Source organism: Eubalaena glacialis, chromosome 13, assembly GCF_028564815.1.
Source record: "Eubalaena glacialis isolate mEubGla1 chromosome 13, mEubGla1.1.hap2.+ XY, whole genome shotgun sequence".
Taxonomy (NCBI): domain Eukaryota; kingdom Metazoa; phylum Chordata; class Mammalia; order Artiodactyla; family Balaenidae; genus Eubalaena; species Eubalaena glacialis.
In genome coordinates, this window is record NC_083728.1 from 19,172,812 (window position 1) to 19,196,577 (window position 23,766).

Sequence of the window (23,766 nt, forward strand, 5' to 3'; positions counted from 1 at the left end):
CAAGTGGTTCTTTCCTTTTACTACAAATCAAATGGTATTTCACAGTGGTAGCCTCCAAATGTAGATTGGAACTACTATTTATTATCAGACATAAAGAAAGATACGAAGCTTGACTAATTCTCTAATTCTTGACATACGGATTGATTCTGGCATTTTCACTCACTTTGTTTGTTAGGTGGTCATATGTCGTATACAGTACATGAGATGACCCAGAGGGCTAGGAAAGTTCCCTGGTGTGGCAGGGGTGACTGAGGCTTCCCCAGTAGTTCATTTGCTCTCCAATGAATGCAGCATAGTAGGGTTGATGTGGGCCCAGTTAAGTGTATTTGCAGATTAAATTTGCTCGTTTTAACCAAACTGAATAATGGTGGCTTGAAAAGATTATGGCAAAGATGGGAGCTAATACATTTGAAAAGCAAGTGTAAACAAGCAAATGACAGAGCTAACACTTCTGGTTCAGAATTCCTCATCAACCCCGTGTGAGAGTAAAAACAATGACATTCTAGCCAGATTGCACAATAAGTCAGTCCAAAAGATTCTAACTTGTCAAGAAGGCTATTTCAGATGACAGTTTTACATCCATTATCATTAACAACAAACTTCATCCTGAGTGTGTACTGGATCTCGGGACATCTGCTGATACTCAGAGCGTGAATGTGTGGCTCAGAGAGCGGTGGGGACCTCAAAACCTTTTTCATGATACAGGTGATTGATAAGAGAAGTTTGCAGGCTGCTGTTTCACAAAACTGAGGAGGTGCCCTAGGGGATACTGCCGGGAAGGGATGCAGAGAAAAGGTGCTAAGGTGATGGGTATCCGGGCTTCTTCCCCACCTACCATGTCACACAGAGCCTTTCTGCTTTGTCTTTTTCCTTTAACGAGTTTCAAAATAACATTTTGTTTGAAGAAAACAATCTACTAGTTGAAAAACCAGTGCTCTAAATTATTATGTTTGTGACAACTGGGTAAAACGCAGGAAAAAAATCATTGTAAAACAAATTCTGTGGCACTATGTTCAACATCCAACTTGAAAAATCAGTGGATATGGCCAGCTCACCATCAGGCCTTTCTGCTGGTGACGGGATATTTCGGTCAAAGATGAGTTGCTAGATATGACGAATAACCAATTTTTAAAGGAGTTAACATAGTCAATGCCAAAGTAATAATAATCAGTAGAAACTATTTGATCAGGTCACCAGCAAGAACCTAATTAGGATAGTGATGTAGATCAGGGCGTGGGAAACTATTGCCAGTGGGCTAGCCACCTGTTTTTAAAATAGTCTCATTGGAATATAACCACACCCATTTGTATACCTGTTATCTCTGGGTGCTTTCATGTTACAGTGGCAGGGTTGAGTATTGCAACAGAGACCTCATAGCCCACAACGTCTAAAGTATTTACTGTTATAGAAGGTGTTTGCCAACCCTGAGACAGATGGTTGCTTAAGTAGTAAGTTCTTGACAGCTGTAAAGTCCTGTGCTCCTTTGCAGTGCTCACCTGACTGTGAGGCTTGGAACCTGGGCCAGTGATGGTATGAGAAACGGGTGGCCATTTGGAGGCCATGTTAGCTGGGCATGCCTGAAGGACTTTCAGGAGAAAAACTGAAAGCATAGGGCTGGCATTTAGAGACAGGTCACTGTCAGAGGCAAAGATTTTGGAATCATCGTGCTTCACCTAGTGAAGTCTAGACATTGAAGGTGAAATGCCAAGAAATGGAAAAAGCAAGAACGAGAATGTCCAGGCCTGAAGGAGAAGGTAAAGTCCTCTGAGGTGATTGATTTGTCTGTGTACCAGCCAGATGGGGTGGGTGGGGCTGTCCAGAATTAGGGTCTGGGGAGAAGGGAGCAACTTTGGAATGGCCGTTTTTAATGGCCCCTGCTGGGGGAGTAGCAGGAGATGAATAAAGGAATAGCAGTGAAGTCCAAACTGAAATTGGATAGTGTGAGAGTTCTGTATGCCAAGTCAGTTTCTGAACTTCTTCTAACGCTCAACTTCAGTGGAGAAACAAAGACCATGAACATTCGGGCGACTTAGCTGGGAGTGGAGAACACTTGTAGAAGAACGTAGCAGAAGGTAAATGAGTGACGGTGTCAATGAACAGCCCCAGGTCCACGTTAGAGTTAGAATTCCTCAACTTGTGGTCTTCCAGACTGGCTGCTTTTTTGGTTATTTTTATTTACAGCTTGGTAACCAAGAGGAAACCCTCCTTTATTTTTGAGATGTCTGACCAGACTAGGTAGGAATGAAAGAATTGGCAAGAATAGAGTAATTTTAGGGCAGGGAATTGGGTCTGTGGTTATTGGGGAGTGGGATTGGTGGGGTGGGCTGTTCTGAGTTGCCCCCAGAGACGGAGCTAGGTTCTCGGCTTGCTTGGCAAGGGGAGGAGAGCACGGGAGCTGGAGACTACCCCCCGAATGGTGCGCACTCAGCACACTCTCCCTGGCATTTGCCCTTCACCCACGTGCTGTGAATGTGATGTAGAAGACAGAGTCTGGAGAACAGGGCGCTGAGACCATCATGTGGTTCACAGGACTGCAGCTAAATCAGCTGTGAAAATCAGCGAAATGCATTCCTATCCCTAACAGAGCAGAAAGCTCAACCAGGCGGCTCCCTGGTACTGTCCTTGCTAGGAAGTTAGGTCATGTTAACTTGCACATGGTCATTCACACATATGCACATATCCTGCTACTTTTTGTAAATGAGTGAAAGCTTTCAGTCATCTTTAGTTCTTCATGGTTATTGAAGAACAACAATTCCTACTCTGATACAAGATGATCGTATTTCCTTTGGAAGATGGGCTTGGCATAGAACATTCATCTGTGAGTGGGTTGAAGCACATGCTGCCTGATATAAACATCAGGGCCACGAAAAGAGAGTCCCATTATGATCATGGTCTTACCCTCTACCCTAGTGGAATTTTAGCATAGCTCCAGAGGTCAAGTTCAGATGGTAGAACATGTAAGTGTTCACTCTGGTCTCAAACAGCCTGGACAGATGTGGTGCAGTCCGTGCTTTTCCGGAGTCGGGACAACATGGGGAAGCAGTGACAGTGCCGGGACACTGCTTCTCGACCCCTAGGCAGACCCCCTCCGAGCCTTGACAGGGAAGCCAACCTGCTTAGGGGGAGGCTGGGCTCAGCCCAGTCCCTGAGGCAGGCCTGCAGACAAGCCAGCTTCCATGGCTGTGGAACAGAGCTGCACTGTCTGAAAACTCAGCTGGAAGTCAGAGAGCAGAGTTACCTTTTCTGGTGCTTTTTCGTTATTATTAAAAGTTCATTCATTCAGCCTTCTGATCTTTTTGCTGGGGTTTTCTGTGCTTTGGGGATAGAATTAGAGGCTTAGGACTTGCTAGAGAAATATATATGTTTTTAAAACCTAGGTCTTCATAAATCAGATGACATTGGATGTCATCCTGTTTCCTTTGGTCTCGTTAGAGTCTGAGGAGTCCAGTAAATTGTATTTCTCTCCCTTGCCTCCAAAAGAACCAGTTTAGAAATAGACCCAGGAGTGCAAAGGATCAAAGCATCAGCTTTAATAAATTGTGATGGTGGATTAGATGGTATAGCTTGACCTGTAGCCAGACTTAGACTTCCGAGGACTGCTGCACTTGCGCACCCTCATCCCACAGTTAACCTTGCCCACTGAGAACTGCTGGCCGCCACCTGCAGAGCAGAGGCTGTCCTAGTAAGCCTGCAGTGACAGAGGGGGGACTCTGCCCTCCGCAGGGGATGGGGGGGTGGTGAGTCTATAGGAGCTCGGACCGGATCTCCCGTTTCACTGATGAGATCGGTCACTCCTTTGGAGTAGAGAGGAAGGAGGTGAAAGAGACTGTTGTGTTCCTACCTGGGAGCCGACATTCCCTCCTGGAAATACGAGGACAGAGAACTAGGGCTCCTGCTCTAGTATCTACTCCATCAGCCCTTCCCACGTCCTTCTGCCCCCCTTTCCAGACAAGTGAAGGCACAGGTTCCTTAGGGTCCAGGACAGTAGGTTCCAGTAAACCAATTTTTAGGTCCCTTTATTAGGGAGATCTTATCTAGAGCATCAAGTAAATGCCACATCCTCTCTCAAACCTTGAACATGTCTGTGTTAGCATCAGTGTGTGTGAAACATCAAACTGTGCCTTCACCCAGGAGGGAGAGCTGTGATTCAGTCCTGGTATGTCAGCTGCAGCAGGTTTTATGTAGGTTTTCTATAGTACCTGTAACCCCTGAGTTCAAAAAATGGCAAAGGGTGCTTACCGTAGCCTGAGAAGGGAAAAGAGCAGTGAAAAACTGGTTTCTTTACTTCTTCTCTTTACCTATTCTCACTGCTGCCAGCTCTGAGGGCTGAGTGGGCCTGTGGGAAAAGCAAGGTACCGTACCACCCTTGCAGAGGCCACAAGATGACAGTGGTAGCGCTGCCCAGGTCCCGTCCTTCCTGTGGATAAGGTTGTCCCCGAAGGGAGAATTCAGGAAGCCTGGGCGCAGGTGTCCTAGCCGAGAGCACAACCACAGGGTAATGCAGCTCCTGCCTGTGCCGAGGATTCTGGAAGGGAGGAGGGAATCCAGCCTGAGGAGCCGGGGGCCTGACACTCTGCTCCAAGAAAGGAGAGGTGCTGGTTCCCTTTGCCACTTCCTCTGCCGCCATCATATTGCTGGCACCACCTCTTGCTTGGTAGAATGTATGCCTGCACTTGGACGACTAAACTCTATTGAGTTTACTTTTCTTTGCTAGGAGAAAGTAAGACTTTGTGAGTGCTCCTTTACATGGTCCAGGCGTTCAGTGAATGTTTGTTATGTTTGTTGAACACTGGAATGTGCCGGGCACTGTTTAAAGTGTTGGAGACACAGCAGTGACCGAGACCCATGGTGTGTGCTCTCATGGAGCTTTCATTTTAGTGGAGCAGGCAGGCAAAAAACAAGGAAAAATAAGTAAGATAGTCGCAGATAGCGATACTTATTACGAAGAAACGAAACAAGTTAAGAATAATGGGGATTGGACGCCCTGATGTAGAGGGTGGTGTAGGAAGCCTTCTTCAAAAAGGTGACATCTGAGCAGAGACCTAAATGATGGGGGCGGGGATCTTAAGTTATAAGATCAGTAGGAAGAATGTTCCAGACAGAGGGAACAAGAAGTGTGACAACTGAGAGTGGGGTGAGCGTCGGTGGCACACCTGAGGCAGGTGGGACAGGTGCTCACAGTACAGCGTCAGTCCCAAATAAAGTGAGTCAAGTTTCTTTAAGTACTTTCCTGCCTCTCTTTTCAGTGTCCTCTCTTTCTCACTCCCTGCTCCTTTTTTCTGCTGCCCAAAAGCTCCCTTTTCCCATGCTGTTAACTTGCCTCTCCTTCCTTCCTATTCTCAGCCAGGTCTTGACCGACTTATGACACATTTATTGAGCCCTACACACCAGGCCAGGCCCTGGGGAAAGAAAAGTGCTCAGGGCTTTTGAAGCACACAGTGGAGATACAGTGCAATGAGCAGATATCGGCGTTCTTTCCCAGAGATGTTTACATTGTCAGAGGGGTTGATAGCTTTCCCCAAAGAATAAATCTGGAGCTGGAAATTTCAGATTCCAAAGTAGGCCTGCAGAGGAGATAGTTGAGGGAGGGCAGCTTCTCAGTGCCCGTTGATCCATACTGCACTGAGAGCCCCTGATTCCTCTTCTGATGAGCAGGTGGCCTGCGGATACAGACTTCCAGCGTACCAGGAGAAATGTAAAATTGCTGGACTTGAAATAAAATACTCACGTGTAGAAAATGAACTGGGGAAGTGTCCCAGCATGCTAGACGTGGCTGGGTTCTTGTGGGACTATAGGTAATTTTTTTAACCTCTCTGATGATGTAGATTTTCATTGAGGTACAAATAGTATTTCAAAGTATTAAAGAAAATGTACCTTTAAAATGTAACAGAACTAATAATTTGAAAGAGTAATATAAGGGTCAAGAGAGGAATCAACATTATGCATGGTTCTTTGTACCAGCTATTTAATTTTCACATGATTGTAAAGACGTGGTGTAAGGTTCTGGACTTGGACCTGACAACAGTGAATTGAGGGCTGGAATCAGTTGGAAATCTATCACTGTTTGGAGACTCCGCCTTTCTACCCATCACAGTCATTGGGATCTGTATCTGTTTAAAATTTTTCTGAACCTGACTACTTGTTTCTTGTAGGCTTTTGTTCACCTCAAATGTGTTAAAAAGTACAGAACAAACGAGGTGCCTACAAATCATGCAGGAGAGCATTGGAGCTCTGTAATTTCCCCTGGGATGGAGGGCCGTGGGAGGAAGGGGTAGCACCATTGCCTCCTACTGGTGGTCTAGCTCCAAAGGTTCTATGTTTATACCTTTGCTGGTGTGTTTTGTTTGCGCTTCACCTCAGTTGTTGACTTAGTTCTCAATGTTTCTCTCTACCACATTTTTGTGTGTGTGAGTTCTGAAAAGGAAAATAAGGAATATATGAGATTTGACTGTAAAATGACAAGTCTCTTAAATGTGGCAGGACTCATCCTGTTATCCTTCAGGTAAGTCATCTTGGTAGAGCATGTGTTTATCTCCTGGTACCATCTAGCTGCTCGTGACAGTGCCCCCTGCCCACCCCCAGCCCCAGCAGAGGTTTGTTTTCTAGTCCTGGGTATCCCAGGACTAGTGAGGTGGCTTCATGGTGACATGAGAGTCCCAGGTCCCTTCTGTCTCTCTGCTCCACCATCCTCAGTGAGTGTGGTTCACACGCTCTTGGTTCCAAGATGGATACTTCAAACCCCAGGTAGGAAAAATAAGGAAGGAAGGTGTGACACTTTTTTCAAGAGAGCAGAACTTTGCCAGATATCCCTGATAGACTGCTGTTACATCTCATTGTCCAGAACTGTATTACCTCGCCAGCCCTGGGAGGCTGGAAATGGTTTCAGATGAATACATCGCTGCCCTTGTATAAGAGTCAGAGTTCTGGTATTGAGGACAAATGGGGATATGGATTCCAAGAAGGTAATAAATTAGTGATGTCTGTAGCTCTCCTCTATTAGACCTTTGCTCAGAATATTTCTTAAACTCCCTCTTGTAATTTGCCCTCAACACCAGGTAAGCCAAAAAAAAGAAAATCAGTGTCAGTACTTAATGACCACATATTATTCCTGCCTTATAGTTTCCACAAACCATATTATTTACCTTGATCACTTCCTTTATTTACCAGAGCTATCCATCAGATTTTCTCCTAATAATGAAGATTTACAATCACTGAAGATAGTAAAAGAAGGTGTGGCAACTAGTTGTAATAGCCAAAAACAAAAGAACTTAGTTGTCCATCACTAGGAGACTTGTTGCCTAAAATAGTATGTTCCGCTTTGATAAAAGAATGAGGAATATCTCTACATACCGCTATGGAGTCATCTCCTGAATATATTGTTGGGTGAAAAAAAATAAGGTGGAAAAAGTATGTATAGTATGCTAGCATTTATCTAAAAAGGCTGTCTGTCTGTCTGTCTGTCTGTCATGTCTCCCCTGCCATGGAAAGATAAACAAAAACCTTCATTTTAAATGGTTACCTCTTGGGGGGAGGCGGTGAGGGAACAGGGAAGTGACGAATAGAAGCTAGTTTTTCTGAATATGCCTTTTTGTATATTTGACTTTGGAACCATCTTAAGTATTTTATAGCATTATAAAACAAAATCTTTTAAGAACTTTTTATTCTGAAATCATTTTAAACTTTTAAAAAGGTGCAAAATAGTGCAGAGTTCTAGGATCCTTTGCCCCGCTTCCCTTAATGTTAGCGTTCTGTATAACCATAGTGTAATTATCGAAACCAGGAAATTAACATCAATACAGTGCTCTGATCTACAGACCCTGTTCAGATTCCTTCATTTTTCTACCGGTGTTCTTCTTCTGGTCTGGGATCCAATTCAGGATTTCACATCTCCTTTAGAAGTTACAGCTCCTTAGACGCCTCCAATCTGTGGCATCTCCTGTCTTTCCTTAGCTTTCGTGACCTTGACACTTTGGAAGGATACTGACCAGCCGTTTTGTAGAATTGTTTCTCACTTTGTGTTTGCCTGATGTTTCTCTCATGATCAGATTTGAGGTTATGTATTTTTGGCAAGAATTTCATAGAAGTGATGTTATAGCCTTCTCAGGGGGTACGTGATGTCGATATGTCTTATTACTTGTGATGTTAACCTTGATTACTTGGTTGAGGTGGTGTCTGCCAGGTCTCTCCACTGTAAAGTTACTATTTTTACCTTGAAACGTAGTCAGTATGTTGGGAGGAGATATTTTGAGATGCTATAAATATCCTGTCTCTTATCATACTTTTGCCTATTAATTTTAGCATTCATCAGTGGTTCTTGCCTTCAGTAATTACTACGATGGTGTTTGGCAAATGGTAATTTTCTATTTCAGTCATTCCTTCTACAGTAGGAATTGGAATCCTAGTGTAAAGAACAGCTGTCCTTTGTCCCCCATTTATTTATGTATTTGTATTGGTATGGATTCCTGGATACCTATTTTATGTTATAGGTTATAATCCACTACTCACATTGTTTATTTTGCTGTTCAGATTTGGTCATTAGGAGGCCCTTCAGGTTGGCTCCTCTGTCCTTTAGACATGCTCCTGTCAGTTTGTGAGCACTTCTTATTTTCTGGCACCACAAGACACTCAGGTTCATGTTACATTTTTCCTGCCGTATCCATGGAACTGACTATTCCTCCAAGGCTCCCTGGTTCCTTTTAGTTGAGAATGGCATTTAGAAACCAAGGTCTGGCTACTAGGTGTGCCCATTGCCACTGGAGTGTTACTGGTTCTAGACTCTTAGCAGACAGAACTAGGAAATATAGATGTGCATACTGACACAAGCACTGGTACCACACCTCTGTATTTATTCCCTATCTATCCATCTGTAGTGAGATTTCTGATTCCAGTCCGACATCACAGGATTCCTTCTAGCCTTCTGCACTCTTCTGAATTCGTAACTCCTTTCCCTGGCTGTGAGAAGCCTGGTCTCATTGTCATAACACAGTACATTTACTCATTTGTTCAATCTTAGTATACGCATAAAGTAGTTTCAGAATTACTAACCCATATTCTATGAAAAATAAATTTACCTGTGCATAGTATTGGACTAAAGTGTTTTTTAGGTCGTTAGTCTTAAAGTATATAATCAAAATACCAATTTCCAAAGTTACTTGGTTTAGTTTTTTTCTTTCCCACCCCCTTCATTGTGGTTAAATTAATGTGGGAAAAATCAATCCCTAAAATTCAAAAGCGAAATGAAACAGTTGAACCTAGCTGTGTATGATGTGGACAGCATAACCCCAAGAGTTATGCTCAAATGTTTGTATTTCATTTTTCAGTATCTTCATTGTGATATAATTTCAGTTTGCAACTCCAATATACCCTTTATCCAGATTCACCAACTGCTAACATTTTGCCTCATATACTTTATCATTTCTGCCCTAACTCTCTCCTGTCTCTCTGAGTACATACAGAGACCTACACACATGTGTGTGCACATGTGTGCACTTTTTGTCTGAACCATCTGAGAGTAAGTTGTCCCCTGAGTGCTTTAGTGTGTATTTCCTAAGTGCAAGGACATTCTCTTATATAACCAGGGTTCAGTTCTCAGAAAAAAGAAATAAGAATAGTATCTCTAATCCATAGTCCATTTTCAAATTTTATCATTTCTTTCAACATTCTTTACAGTTGTTATTCCCCCAGGATCCAAACTAGGATCACCCACTTCGTTTAGTTCTCATGTCTCCTTTAATGGGTCAGTGCCTTGATCTTTCTTTTCCTTTCACGACCTTGATGTCTTTGAAGGGTACAGGCTAGATGTTTTGTAGATAGGCCCTTATTTTGTGTCTGTATTTCCTCAGGATTGAGTTCAGGTTTAGTGATACCTCGAAGTGATATGTCCTTCTCAGTGTGTCACGTCAAGAGGAACATGATGTCCATTTGTTGATAATAAGTACTTTGAGCTTAGTTAGTGGCGTCTGCCGGATTTCTCTACTATGAAGTTGCTATTTTTCCCTTTGAAATTAATAAGTAGCTTTGGAGAGACACTTTGAGACTATGTAAATATCCTCCTGTTCCTCATCAAAGTTTCACCCACTGGTTTTAGTTTCCTTTGATTATTTTTGCCTGGATCAGTCATCACTGTTATGGTTGCAAAGTGGTGATTTTCTAACAGTCATTCTACATTTTTTAGTTACTTTCTGCTCTGAGGAAGAGTTTTCCCTTTTCTCCCATTAGTTTATTTATGTCAGTATGTACTCATGGGTTCTTCTTTTATTCAGTGGGTTATATTCCATACAATATTTATTTTGATGTTCAGGTAGTCCTGGACCTAACCAGCGGAAGCTTCTTAGGTTTCAGGTGTTATTTTGATGCATCATTCTTTGAGTACTTCCTTACATTCTGGCACAGTGATATGTTTCAGGCTCATCCTATACTTTGACTACCCTGGCCCTGGAATTAATCATTTCTCTAACATGCCTTGTTCTCTCTTACGGAGAATGGAGTTTAGAAACCAAGATCTGAGGGTTCGTTATGTTCTTTGCTACTGGGATGCCATTGCTTCTAGGCCCTCTCAGTGGACACAGCTAGACTACATACATACACACACAGGGAATAAATATACATATATACATAACATGCATTCATATGTATATGTGTGTATATACATGCATGTGTCTACATAAACATAAATGCACACACATTCATGTCTGTGTGTGGTTTTATACACATATGTGCACATCTAACCATGAGTTAATACTGATACCTCCAAATCCATTCTAATGCCACAGAGTTGTTCTAATTTTTCTTCTTTCCATATTTGTAACTTCCTTTTTCAGCAGTGAAAACCCTGGCTCCTGTTACCCTCAGTATATTTACGCATTTGCTCAATCCTAGATTACACAGAAAGTGTGCTAGAATTGCTGATCCTGCCACTGTGAAAAAGAAACCTATATGCAAGTGTGTATTTAAAACACCAGAGTTTGTACATTCTTGGTGGGATATATCCCAGGGTGGGAGGGCAGTAAACCTTACATTGTTTTCAGTAATTATGTTTCGGTGGTGATCATAATGATACTGTTTTTCTGATATTTTATGTATTTGCGGGATAAATCAAATGAGTAATGATATTGGAATGGTTAAAAAGCGATACAGAGGTATAGTTAATTAAGTTAAAATCCCGTAGTCTCAAATTTGAATTAAAATATCAGTATGATTTCATGATGTAATTTGTCTTATGTGTGCCCATGATCGTATACACTACACACACACAAACACTTCTACTTTTACCCACTGAGTAGGCCCAGGAACAATGACCAACCTAGTGGCAGGGAGCATCCCTAGAGCATCCAGACTGTTGTCTCTACTTCCACTTCCCACTGAAAGAAGCTCTTGGACTCCTTGAAAAAATGGCTGAATCCAGGTCTGGGCAGAAAATATACAATGGGAGCATGGAACATGTTGTCATACCAGAAAGCAAGGGAGCTGTTAGAGACTGCTGGTCTTTGATATAACATACAAACATAAATACAGACATATCCATATCTTTTTCTTTACCTATGTGTATATTCACACGTACACAGACACACACCCCTAACTGTGACTTCATACTGATACCTCCAAATATAATACCAGAATTTTTCATAGTTTTCCTCCTTTCCATATTTGACTGAATCATGTCAAACGAACTCAGGAGCCAACTTGAGGAGTTTTCCATAGGCCATATTTGAACAGCATTAAGAAACAGGGACTTCCCTGGTGGCGCAGTGGTTAAGAATCCGCCTGCCAATGCAGGGGACACAGGTTTGAGCCCTGGTCCGGGAAGATACCACATGCCGCGGAGCAACTAAACCCGTGCGCCACAGCTACTGAGCCTGTGCTCTAGAGCCCGAGAACCACAACTACTGAGCCTGCGTGCCACAACTACTGAAGCCTGTGTGCCTAGAGCCCGTGCTCTGCAATAAAGAGAAGCCACCTCAATGAGAAGCCTGCACACTGCAACGAAGAGTAGCCCCCGCTCGCCACAACTAGAGAAAGCCTGCGCACAGCAACAAAGACCCAACGCAGCCATAAATAAATAAATAAACAAACAAATAAATAAATAAAATTTATTTTAAAAAAATAAAGCAGCAATGCAGTAAAAAATAGCACAAATATTATTTAAATGCATACTTGCATTGTATTCCTTAAGAAACTAATTATAAAAATCTTCATTAGTCACTTTTGGAGGGTGTTCATTTGGAAACTGATTAAATAAAGAGAAAGAATCAGACATTTAGCTTGTCTCTCCTGTATGAACTGTACATCAGGGTAACCAAAAAATTGATGAGGGGAATTGTAACCGCTAATGAAATCATGGATCTAGGCAATGATCATCAATTCAAAAGAAAGACAACCAGACATCATGTACCTTTTGATGGAAATTTATACACCAACTATGGATTACACTTGCCAAAGGTAAAATCTTAACCTGATCAAGTCTCAAGGTATAACTCCAGTTTAGAGGAAATAAAGGGAACAGAGGAATCTATTCAGTGACACAGCCAAAGTGCAGGTGGCAAAATATAGACTGTGAGAAACTGTAGGACAGATACCTGGTCTCTTCAACAAGTAAATGGCATTTGGAAAAAAGGAGAGATCAAAGGCAGAGATATATCAACCAATTACAATGCATGGGCTTTATTTGGATCCTGATCCAAACAATCAAACTTAAAGAAATATATATGAGATAAGCAGGGAAATTGGAACACTAGATAGTTAGTACTTAGTATTAATTTTTTGAAGTATAGCGATGGTAATACGTTTTACAAGAGTCCTTATGTTTAGAAATACATATTGGAATATGTGAGGATGAATCGATATGATGCCAAGGGTTTGCTTCATAGTAATCTTGGAGGGTAGAGGCATAGCAGAGATGAAGCAAGAGTGACCATAAGAGGACCTTATACTTCTCTCTACTTTTGTCTATGAAAATTTCTGTAGTAAAATGAGAAAACTTACAAAGTGGTGCTGCTTGCTCTGGGTGAGACATTTCCCCAGAGAGCGAGACAGCATCCTGGGAATGAGTGCCTGCACTCAGACCACAAGCTAGGGAGGGTAGGAAGCCAGCTCCTTCTCATCACTTTGTCCCAGCATACAGCAGTCACTCAGTAAATAGCGGGCAATGAAATGAGTGCTCTTGAAGGGGTAGCTGGCATTTGGGTGAATTCTATTCCACAATCAGTCCCATGGCTCGTAACTGTGAGAGCCAGCCACTCACCCCACATGGAATGTAAGCATTTCCCCGTTCCTTGGGCTGCTACCATTCTGTCTGGTGACACGATGTGTGTGACCCTCCTTCCTTCCCAGGCTCAGGCCCGATGTCACCGGATAGGCCAGAGTAAAGCCGTGAAGGTGTATCGCCTCATTACACGGAACTCCTACGAGCGGGAAATGTTTGACAAGGCCAGCCTGAAGCTGGGTCTGGACAAGGCTGTCCTTCAGGACATCAACCGAAAGGGCAGCACGAATGGAGTGAGTATGCCGGTACCTGCTTTTGAGCCTAGAGAAGAATTTATCATGCAGCCCAGGGCTTCTCTGAATTCTTCATTCCTACAGCTGTTTTAAGGTTCCCTTTCACTAAATTGAGTCAGGCCGCACATCTTTAATGGGTAATTCCCTGCAATAGAGGGTAATTCAGGTTCAGGTCTCTGCATTTTATAGATGAGTAAAGGAATCCGTAGGAGCAGTTGGGTGGTAGGATTGCCCAACATGCAGTAACATTTCAGTAAATAGAGTTTTATACATTGCCCGTTGGAAATCAGTAGATCTTAACACTTAACTCTAAATTATCACCGTGCTTTTTATCTCATACTACAGACTTTGAGCTCCCTGAAGGTGAGCTATTTTATCTTACCCAGCACCCCTAACAGTACTTGGCATGTTAAAGACGTTCAATGCGTGATGATCAGTGAAAAAATGAATGAATGAATGATCAGCTTGAAATATGGCAGTTAATACAATCTTCTTTTCCCCCTCTAGAGGGGATAAAAATTGCTGCTAAGATTCTTGAATTGTATTAAAGTCTAGGCAAACAAAGCAGAATATCTCCTTAATCTCTGGCCCTTCTGAGTTGTCTTTAGTCCAGATGTTCTACATCCTCTTAGCTATGCATATGTTGCTAAGTTTAATACTTCAAGTTACCAGTGCTGGGAGTCATGGAATTCCCTCCTGTGATTGATATAAAGAGAACCAGATTCTTAATTAGAACCAGGAAAGGGTGTTTTGAACTCCCATTTCCTGTTTTCAGCAAGCAGTTGAGAAGATCACACTTGGCATGGGATCCTTTCTTTAGTTAAGAAATGACATCATTTCCAATACTGTTGTATTTATTTAATAATGAATAACTCATTATTCTTTAGCTCATTTGGTACAGCTGGAGGTTTTTAAAGATACAGACTCAAACTAAAACATAAAATAAACATTAAATGTATTCTCTTCAGTGGTGCATAGTTTTAATGGTTTGCGACACTTGATAATAACCAGCATCCTGAGGAATGTTCGGGCCACTGGGTCGTGTGCTGGGTTTTATTCCAGAGCTCCCTGGAGGATTGTCTGCCTGCCCTCCCCATCATTCTCTTGAGTGTCTTTATCTGGGTTTTCATTTTCTAAATCTTGTGTCTTTATTCTTCTGACATGTGCAATTAGTGGAGGACCTGGGTACTGAATCATGAAGGTCAGATTTGAGGCTGTTTTTCTCCCATGCATTTCCCACTTTGTGAGTAGCCTTTGGTGACCTGTCCAGGTACAGCAGCTTTCAAAAATGGAGGTAGAGGACTTGCTCCGGAAAGGTGCTTATGGTGCCTTAATGGATGAGGAAGACGAAGGCTCCAAGTTCTGTGAAGAAGACATAGACCAGATTCTGCAGAGGAGAACCCACACCATCACCATCCAGTCTGAAGGGAAAGGATCCACTTTTGCCAAGGTATAAGGCCTTCTCCGCAGAGTCCACGTGGGGTGGCAGTGGAAAGAAAAGCCTTATTCTTTGACCCTCGTTAGCCAGGCTGCTGTTTGTCTAAATGCAAACCGTTGAAATTGTCTGGCTACACATCTGTTGTGTGTGCCACCCTGAAGATGCAGGTTCTTAGAGAGGCTTTGAATAATGAGTCACAAGCTAGAAAAGAAATCACCACTCTGAACCCTTGGAGCTGATCTTCCGTGGGCAGGATAGACACTTGGGTTTGCAGTTTGCCTTCTTCACTATTCACAGAGACTGCTCCAAAACCCTCGAATGGTCATCCCGAGTCCCTTGGAGAGCACTCCTTGATCAGTGTCAGGGAGTTGAAATTCCAGTGAACACGTATTTTGTTCATTTCATGAGACGAGATTTTATTCAAGATTCCCAGCTTCTAGTCTCGGTGCCTTTTTCCTCTGCCCGTCAGGTCGCTGGATTTAGAATTCAACTAACCAGACCACTTATCAGATCACTCTCAGGTTCTCTCGCCACAGGTTCTGTGAGCTTCATGTCCTGTGTGATTAAATCACCTGTTTGGTGGCTTATGGGGGAAGGGCTTTTTCAGGGACATTTTGTGCTTTAGAGGCATAGCTCATCTCTGTACACCTCATACGGCCCAGCCAGGGCCTTTCCCAGAGTGGAAACTTGGGGATTGGTGAACTGAAGGAAAAACTATATCCAGGGAAGTTTTAAGAATCAGCCCTTTCACGGGCAACTGGACATACGTTGCCATCGTCTCCCAGGGGTTGTCCTCCTGCTTCCCAGTTTAAGTTATAAAAAATGATCCTGTAGGTTGAAATTGTAATATCCTCACCCCACCTTTAAAATAAAATTTTAAAACAATAGCTTCAAGATTTTCACTTTCATTTTGGCAGCTCTGTTAGGGGTTTTGATTTTGAATGCGGATGGAGAATATTCTTGAGTCTCTGGTGCATTTGAGATCACACAGGTGTTTTACTGTTTGTGTTCAAGTACAGCTTATTGGCTCTTTCTTCTTCACAGGCTAGCTTTGTGGCTTCAGGAAACAGAACGGATATTTCCTTAGATGACCCAAACTTTTGGCAGAAATGGGCTAAAATAGCTGAACTGGACACTGAAGCAAAGAGTGAGAAGGTACAGCACTGAGAATATTTTATTTCATTGAACATTCACTGATGTCTTATGGGACCGTAAATTCCTACCAGCTCAAATCATTATTTACTCCTAAGCTTTAGTTCTTAAATAAGATGCTGTATGTAACCCACTTAAAACATGCCTGGCACATAGAGCTTGAGAAATGTTATCTTTAAAGTGACCTAATGGGGCATACAGTCTGCTGGGTGTCCAAGAAATTCGATAAAAACAATTAGAACTGGAACTGGCCAAACAGGTCAAGATCAGCCCTCTGACCCAAGCCAAAATCCTATCCTTGGCATGTGACTATTTTCCTCTATTTCAACACTTCCTATGCAAGGAACTTTACCTCGGACGAACATTAGAGGAAAAAAGCATGATGAAGAAAAGTTTGTTGAGTTCACCTCCATTCTTTTCAGTATCTTGAATTTTCCTATTTCTGAACATGAGAAGGAGAATGGCCTTGGAATAAAACCAGAGTTTGAATACTGGCTCTGCCACTGACTAGCTGTATGTCTTTGGGCAAGGGAACTGACCTCACTGAGAGAGTGAAAAAAGACATGTGAACAAAGGAGGTGGTGACGCCCACTTTGCAGAGTTAGAGATAACATTGTGAAGGTGGCTGCCCAGCCCATGTGAGGCAGCCCATACGTGTTAGTTTCCCCTCCCTCCATTTCTGACCCAGTTACCTCCCTCGGGGATGAGCACACATCACTTTCTGCCTGTCTTCTCCTGTCTTCTCGGGTGAGTGTTGAGCTCTCATGGACTCACAGATCCAGGAGACTGTCCCTGCGTACATCTAGCTGATTCAGTAGCCAGCGTCCAGCCTTAACTATTCTTCCGTAGGATCGCCAGAGGTTGCTTAATCCAACCTCTTTTCTCCTAGTAGGAGGATTCTGCAGTCCCCTTAATAACCTATTTCTAGTGTTTAACAATGTCACAGTCAGGGAGTTACTCTGTGTGCAGGACAGTGGGCAAGAGGGGGAAGAAAAAGCTCTTGCCCTGAGACAGTATGCAGGAGCTTAGCTGAGCTTCGGGAAGAGGCATGGGGGGAGGGGCGAGAAGCATGAAATGATGGAGACCAGAGAAGTGATGGTCGTGGCCAAGGGAGCCGCCAGAATGGGTGAGTGTCCCGAGCTAGAGGTTATCTTTTCCATGAAAGACAAAAGGTTAGTGGCACCAGTGGAAGGCAAAATGAAGTGGCAGTAACTTGTGTTCGTCTTCTGAAAGTTGCTGAGCAGATGAAATTCTCCAACTCCTCCTGTCTCCAGAGCACAGGCGGCCTCCGCATGCCCGGCAGAACAGCTGGGGTGCACCACTCCCATCCTTCTTGGCAAGAACAGGAGGCCACTCTGGCGCTGGGGGGCCTCGCCTGCCCAGGCCCCTGTTAGACCGCAAAACCAGCAGATGGGGGCGGCCAGCACTGGGGGCGGAGGGACACACCAACTTCAGCGAGTCCCAGAGTGTCCCCTCTGCTTGTCGTGGACACGGCAGGTGTGCTGGGAAGAGCCTTTCCTGCTGGAGGACGAGATGGGGGTGGTTCTTTCCCAAACGTGTCCCGAGGAACAGCAGCAGGATCTGCATTGGGACGCAGGGAGAGTGAAGAGGGGCTTTCTCCCCAGCAGTCCTCTGTGTTTGCAGGAAAGCTTAGTGATCGACCGCCCGCGCGTGAGGAAGCAGACCAAACACTACAACTCTTTTGAGGAGGATGAGCTCATGGAGTTTTCAGAGTTGGACAGCGACTCCGACGAGAGGCCCACGAGGTCCAGGCGCCTCAGCGACAAAACCAGGCGCTACCTCCGCGCCGAGTGCTTCCGGGTGGAGAAGAACCTGCTCATATTTGGGTGGGTATTGGCCTCACCTGCTGGTTCTTGTTGTTGCTGCTTTCCCCTCTTTTGTTCAGTCCCTGAGATCTGTCCAGTGTGTCTCTCCACTCTCCTCTGGGGTCTGGGCTGATGGAGGGTCTGTTGGCAGGAGAGAGAGCTGTGCCTTCTGCCCGCGGCCCCCCTCAGCCACTGCACTCTGCCGCCATGTTGTAGACGGGCCGTGATTTTCTCATATGCTTGTCACGGCAGATCTCTGGTACTAATTTACTGCCTGGTACTGATTTCCTGCCTTTTTCCCCCAAGGACGTATAAGGAATCAGTGTAGCAGATGTTAAAGTTAAGGCATGATTCATGCAGGGCTCTGGCTCTGGTAGAAGTAGAGGGTTTAGCTTCTGGGAGCTCACCATTGCTTTCAAATACTGCAGCTGGAGTCAGTTGTTTTTTTTTAATAATTTTTTTTATAGATTTATTTATTTTTATTTGTTTTTTGGCTGCGTTGGGTCTTCGTTGCTGCGCGCGGGCTTTCTCTAGTTGGCGGCGAGCAGGGGCTACTCTTCGTTGTGGTGCACGGGCTTCTCATTGTGGTGGCTTCTCTTGTTGCGGAGCACGGGCTCTAGGCGCGTGCGCTCAGTAGTTGTGGCTCGCGCGCTCTAGAGTGCAGGCTCAGTAGTTGTGGCGCACGGGTTTAGTTGCTCCACAGCACGTGGGATCTTCCTGGACCAAGGATTGAACCCACGTCCCCTGCATTGACAGGTGGATTCTCAACCACTGTGCCACCAGGGAAGTCCTGGACTCTTGTTTTAATTCCAGATTTATTCCTCGCTCCAGATATTTTCATCCCTCCCTTCTTAACATTCTAGTGGCCGTATGAAGCTCTCTGTGTCCAGTGTCCAGGTCACCTCAGTGACATTTGGTGTGCTACAGTATGCGATCCTCGAAGGTCTTTCAGGACAAAGCCCTCAGGGTGATCAGTAAGCCCAGGGGTCGAGTAAGCACTCGGTTCCTGTTTGTCCTGCCGTGTCGAAGGCATGCGTGGCCCTTCCTCCCTCTAACACCCTTCTGTATTTCCACTCTCAGCTGGGGCCGGTGGAAGGACATCCTGACTCATGGACGATTCAAGTGGCATCTGAACGAGAAGGACATGGAGATGATTTGCCGGGCCCTGCTGGTGTACTGTGTCAAGCACTACAAGGGGGACGAGAAGATCAAGAGTTTCATTTGGGAACTGATCACGCCTACCAAAGATGGGCAGGCCCAGACCCTCCAGAACCACTCAGGTGAGGGGTGGCACGGGCCGTAGCCGAGAAGCACAAACCCCTGTAGTTCCTTCTCTCTTCCCATGTTGGCCCGTGTTGCTGTGCTTTGGGGACATCTCTTTCTCAGGTGTATTTCCAGAATGCTACCTGTGGGAAAGGATGCTGATGTTTTCCATTTCCATTCTCCCTCAGAATCATCCAGTGTTAGCGGTGATATTTTGTTTAAGTGCAGTTGGGCCCTCTTGAAGTTCCCCACGTGCCAGTCCTGCCCACTGACCTGGGTGTCACAGGGTTCCTTCTCTGATGTGGGGACTCACACGGCGTGCTCTGCCTCAGTTCCACCTCTGTCTGTGCATTTCGTTGTGTTGCTCCTTCCCTGTGCTGAGACACAGCTCACCTTCCCATCTCAGATCACGCATTCCTTTTCCCTGGCTGGGTTGTGAGGTCCCCACGGGCACAGGTTCTGCTGCACCTTTCTTGTCCTGCAGTGATCCTGCAGGACACTCGGTAGATTCTTGCTGCCTGACTGAATGGTCCTGGGGGTTACTAAGTAGGGGACCGGGTGTCTCCTCGCCATCCCTGCCTGGGGGACGGAGGAGTGGGGCCTCTCGTCCAGGGCCACCGTGCATAGCCCGGCTGCCTCTTTGCCACCCTAGCCCAGCTCTGTTCCGACAGCCACGTTTAAGCCGTCTCAGCTCATATTCGTACCTTTCTGTCTCAGGGTTGTCCGCTCCAGTCCCCAGAGGGAGGAAGGGGAAGAAAACGAAGAACCAGCTGCTGCTCCCAGAGTTAAAGAACGCAGACTGGCTGGCCACCTGCAACCCCGAGGTGGTCTTGCACGATGATGGCTACAAGAAGCACCTCAAACAACACTGCAACAAGTGAGTGTGCCCCCCTCACCCCTGGTGGCAGCTCCGCTCTGACAGCGCGGCTTCCTGGGACCCCCACGGGGCTGTGGGAGGCCACTTGATGCCCCTGTACCACCGTGCAAGGTCTGGAAAGGCGGATAGGCTGTGTGCTCGAAGCTGGGTCACGGTTCAGTCGCATTGAAGCCTCTCTACCTGCTTTAATCATCTCTCTTCTCCCCCGGAACCCGGCCTCTCTTACCAGTGCAGTTCGTACAGAATCTTCTGACCTGACTCTCAAAATCCACGGAGGACACTGGTGATTTCACTGCTCGCTCTCCTTTTCCTTTCCCTCCCTCCACCCCCGAGGGCATATCAGGGAGAGCAGAAGACCGGCCTTGGTGGCCACCACTCTCAGCCACACCCCCTTGCCAGGTTGCTTCCTCTTCAGATTTGCTTTGACATTCATGGCCTCCCGGTGTTCGGTGGACATTCATTTGAGATAGTATTCTTTATATCCTGAGGCTAACAGCTGGGGTGGGGCAGGCGGAAATAAAGGAAAAAGTGATAGAAAATGAAACTGTTCTTGTGAAGTTTAGTTTGGGGGAGTTAGGGCACCCAGCCACAAAACAATGACAGGTTTGCATGTGGGTACTTGCATCGCTGTACAGTGTGTCTGTTAGAAGTAAAAGGACCCTTGGTAACCATCTAGCCCAGCTTCCTAGGCCAGGCAAGACTTACCTCCTCAGCATTCCTGGTAGGCAGTGAAAAGGCCTCAGCTTGCACACCTCTGGTTATGAAGAGTGTATTATCCTGTAAATCAAGATGTTTTGCTAGGTCTTTTCTTCCTCCCTGTAACATCAACCTAATGGTTCTCTAGTTGTTGGGTTGTGGTTTTTTTCCTTTACTGCTGAAGTCTAACCCTGTCCTTTGATCCCTCCAAATATTTGAAGATAGGTCTCATGCCCAATACTGTAATAAAAACTACCGCACACAAAGGTACAAGCTCTCTGGGGCAGTAGATCTCAAGCCAAGACTTAAAGGGCGCTCGCTGTTGATAGCAGAGCCTGGCTGGGGCAGGACCCGACGGCATGTTCACTGTGATTGAATCAGAGTCACTGTGAGGGAGCAGAAAGGAAGCTGGCAGGGACGAGGGCTCCTTGATGGGAGACCTGGTATGGCAGGCTCACCGAGGAGTCTCTTGTAAGTACTAAGCAACCATATTTCTTGAACAAGTGAGACATGATAAAAAATAGTACTGGGGGAGAAAAATTAATCCGGTAACAATTTGCAAGATGGAGTAGGTGTTTACCTGGAGCTGAATGGCCAACTAAGAGAGTTCTGTCATAATACTAAGTATTGATTGTGATGACCTAGATTAGGGTGCTGACTGTAGAATTGGGGAGAAAGGGTCAAATATGAGAGATGTGACTAAAGAAGAATCCATCATGTGTGATGAGGAATACAGAAAGCAGGTAACTCTGTGGCCGTTTGCCTCGTAGGCTGGAGAATGGCGGTGCTTGTAGCCATGACAGAATCAGAATCGTTACATTCAGTAAATGTTGAAGCAGAACACGAAGGACTCAGGTTTTGCCTTATTAAGTCACAGCAGCAGCATTTGGCTCTCCCATCCCCAGCTGCAGAGGTGGGTCTGGAGCACTGAAAATAGGCTGAGCTGGAGAGATTAACATAGAACTTCCCTTGACACCCGCACAGATGATCACAGATGTTGAGCAGAACTAATTGTGACCTTTGAGGAATTCCTTAACATTTCTAACCACCAGCCCCAAGATCTTTCCTAAGTGCAGGCCTTACCCCGAGAATCAAAGAATAATGCAGTAAAGCACTTCTCTGGGTTTGAAGAAGCTGACTGCTGTTTATTAATCTGAATCTGATGGAGAGTATTGTCCTCTTTAGTTCTGGCTCAGCGACCAAGAGATTCAGAGCCGGCAGGGGCCTTGCAGCTCCTCCGACGCAGCGTGGGAATTCTGTGGGCAGTGTCCCAACAGGGACAGGCTCCAGCCTCTGCTCGAGCCTTCCTAGTGATGGGAGTTTACCATTTCTCAGCCACACTCATTTAATTACCAGATGATTCTAATTAATTGTCCTTCTGTATATTGAATCTAAAAGCCGCTTCCTTGAATCTTCCACCCTTTGATCTTGGGTCCTGGTTCTGGCCTGAGGTGCACCAGAGAACAGGCAGAATTTCTTTAGCGTAACTGGACTGTGGGCTCTGTTAATTAGCACATTTACTGCCACCCCAATACCAGATGTGGGTCAGGAAAGGCTCTGGGGTCAGGACTGCCTGGATTTGAGTCCTGGCCCCATTACTTACCTGCAGGTGAATTATTTTAAAAATGAGGTTGGGCTTCCCTGGTGGCGCAGTGGTTGAGAATCTGCCTGCCAATGCAGGGGACACGGGTTCGAGCCCTGGTCTGGGAAGATCCCACATGCCGCGGAGCAACTAGGCCCGTGAGCCACAATTACTGAGCCTGCGCGTCTGGAGCCTGTGCTCCGCAAAAAGAGAGGCCGCGATAATGAGAGGCCCACGCCTCGCGATGAAGAGTGGCCCCCGCTTGCCGCAACTAGAGGAAGCCCTCGCACAGAAACGAGGACCCAACACAGCCATAAATAAATAAATAAAAATTTTTTTAAAGGCATACTTTAAAAAAAAAAAAAGTGAAGTAATTAAAAATAAATTCCATTTTAAAAAAAATGAGGATAATAGTTCCTACCTCAACATTGTTATGAAGATTAAGTGAGCTAATACATGCTGGCACATAGTGAGTACTCAAAGCATTTGCGTAATTAGTAATAAATATAGTATTTAGGGGCGTGAAGATGTTATCAAAAGAACTTTAAGAGGTTAAAAAGCAGCTGCTTCAAATCTAAGCTCTAAGAAGTCAGGGCAGTGACTATCTGTTCAGAATGGGTATAGTGACCAGAAGGGACTACCAGGGGGCCTTCTGGGGAAATGTTCTGTTTCCTGATCTGGATATTGGATACACATGTGTGTTTAGTATGTGGAAATTCATCAAGCTGTACATGTATGCAAAATGCACTTTCTGGAAGTATATTTCATACCAAGAGAATAGTTTTTTAGAAAAAGAAAGAAATGAAAGAAAAGGCAATACTGCCACCCAAAAGTATTAATAGGTTTTGTTTGGCTGAAGTGAAGGGTGTCACAGACCAGCTCCAGCTCTCCTTCCCTGTGAGGTCAGATGCCACCTGGGGTTATCATCTCAGCCTGGGAGGAAGTGGCTCTCTAAGAGGAGTTGTCTGTCTGTCCTCTGAGTTGATTTACTTCTCATTTGCAGTATAGGTGAATACTACTGGCTTTCAGTTCTGTTCTCCTGTGCTGTAGATACTGCCAGATATCAACACCTTGGCCTCTTTTTGGAGGTATAGAAACAGCTGCATCTTACATCTTCTGGAAGCCTTCCTCTGATTGAGGTAGATCCAAGTGGGCAGGAATCCTATACCTAAGACAGCCTCTTTCCAGTTCTTGCTAAGGAGGCCGTCAGCTACTGCCAGCTAGGCAGAAGGATCAGGGATGATCGCAAATTCTTAGAGTTCTCATTCTCTGAGCTTTGAAAAAACATCTCGAAATTGAGTTGATTGACAGCTGAGGTAAGGAATGGTATGGCAGGAAAGTAAGGGTTCTTTCCCATCTAAAAGTTTGAGCTTTTATGTTGCCACCTACAACTTAAGCCCACAGTGGCACTCTCAACCCAGATCTAAGAAACTGTGCT

The 23,766-nt window shown here is 44.9% G+C and overlaps 1 protein-coding gene across 2 annotated transcripts in view; it reads left to right on the forward strand.

Annotated features, from left to right (window-relative positions):
* Positions 1 to 23,766, forward strand: part of CHD6 (chromodomain helicase DNA binding protein 6) — a 223,939-nt gene that overhangs the window by 143,131 nt on the left and 57,042 nt on the right. For both annotated transcript variants that reach the window (XM_061209614.1, XM_061209613.1), the window contains exons 18-23: positions 13,330 to 13,494; positions 14,765 to 14,944; positions 15,977 to 16,087; positions 17,729 to 17,931; positions 18,991 to 19,190; positions 19,891 to 20,050. In XM_061209614.1, coding sequence (XP_061065597.1) covers positions 13,330 to 13,494; positions 14,765 to 14,944; positions 15,977 to 16,087; positions 17,729 to 17,931; positions 18,991 to 19,190; positions 19,891 to 20,050 — 1,019 coding nt within the window. The remainder of the gene's footprint in view (positions 1 to 13,329; positions 13,495 to 14,764; positions 14,945 to 15,976; positions 16,088 to 17,728; positions 17,932 to 18,990; positions 19,191 to 19,890; positions 20,051 to 23,766) is intronic.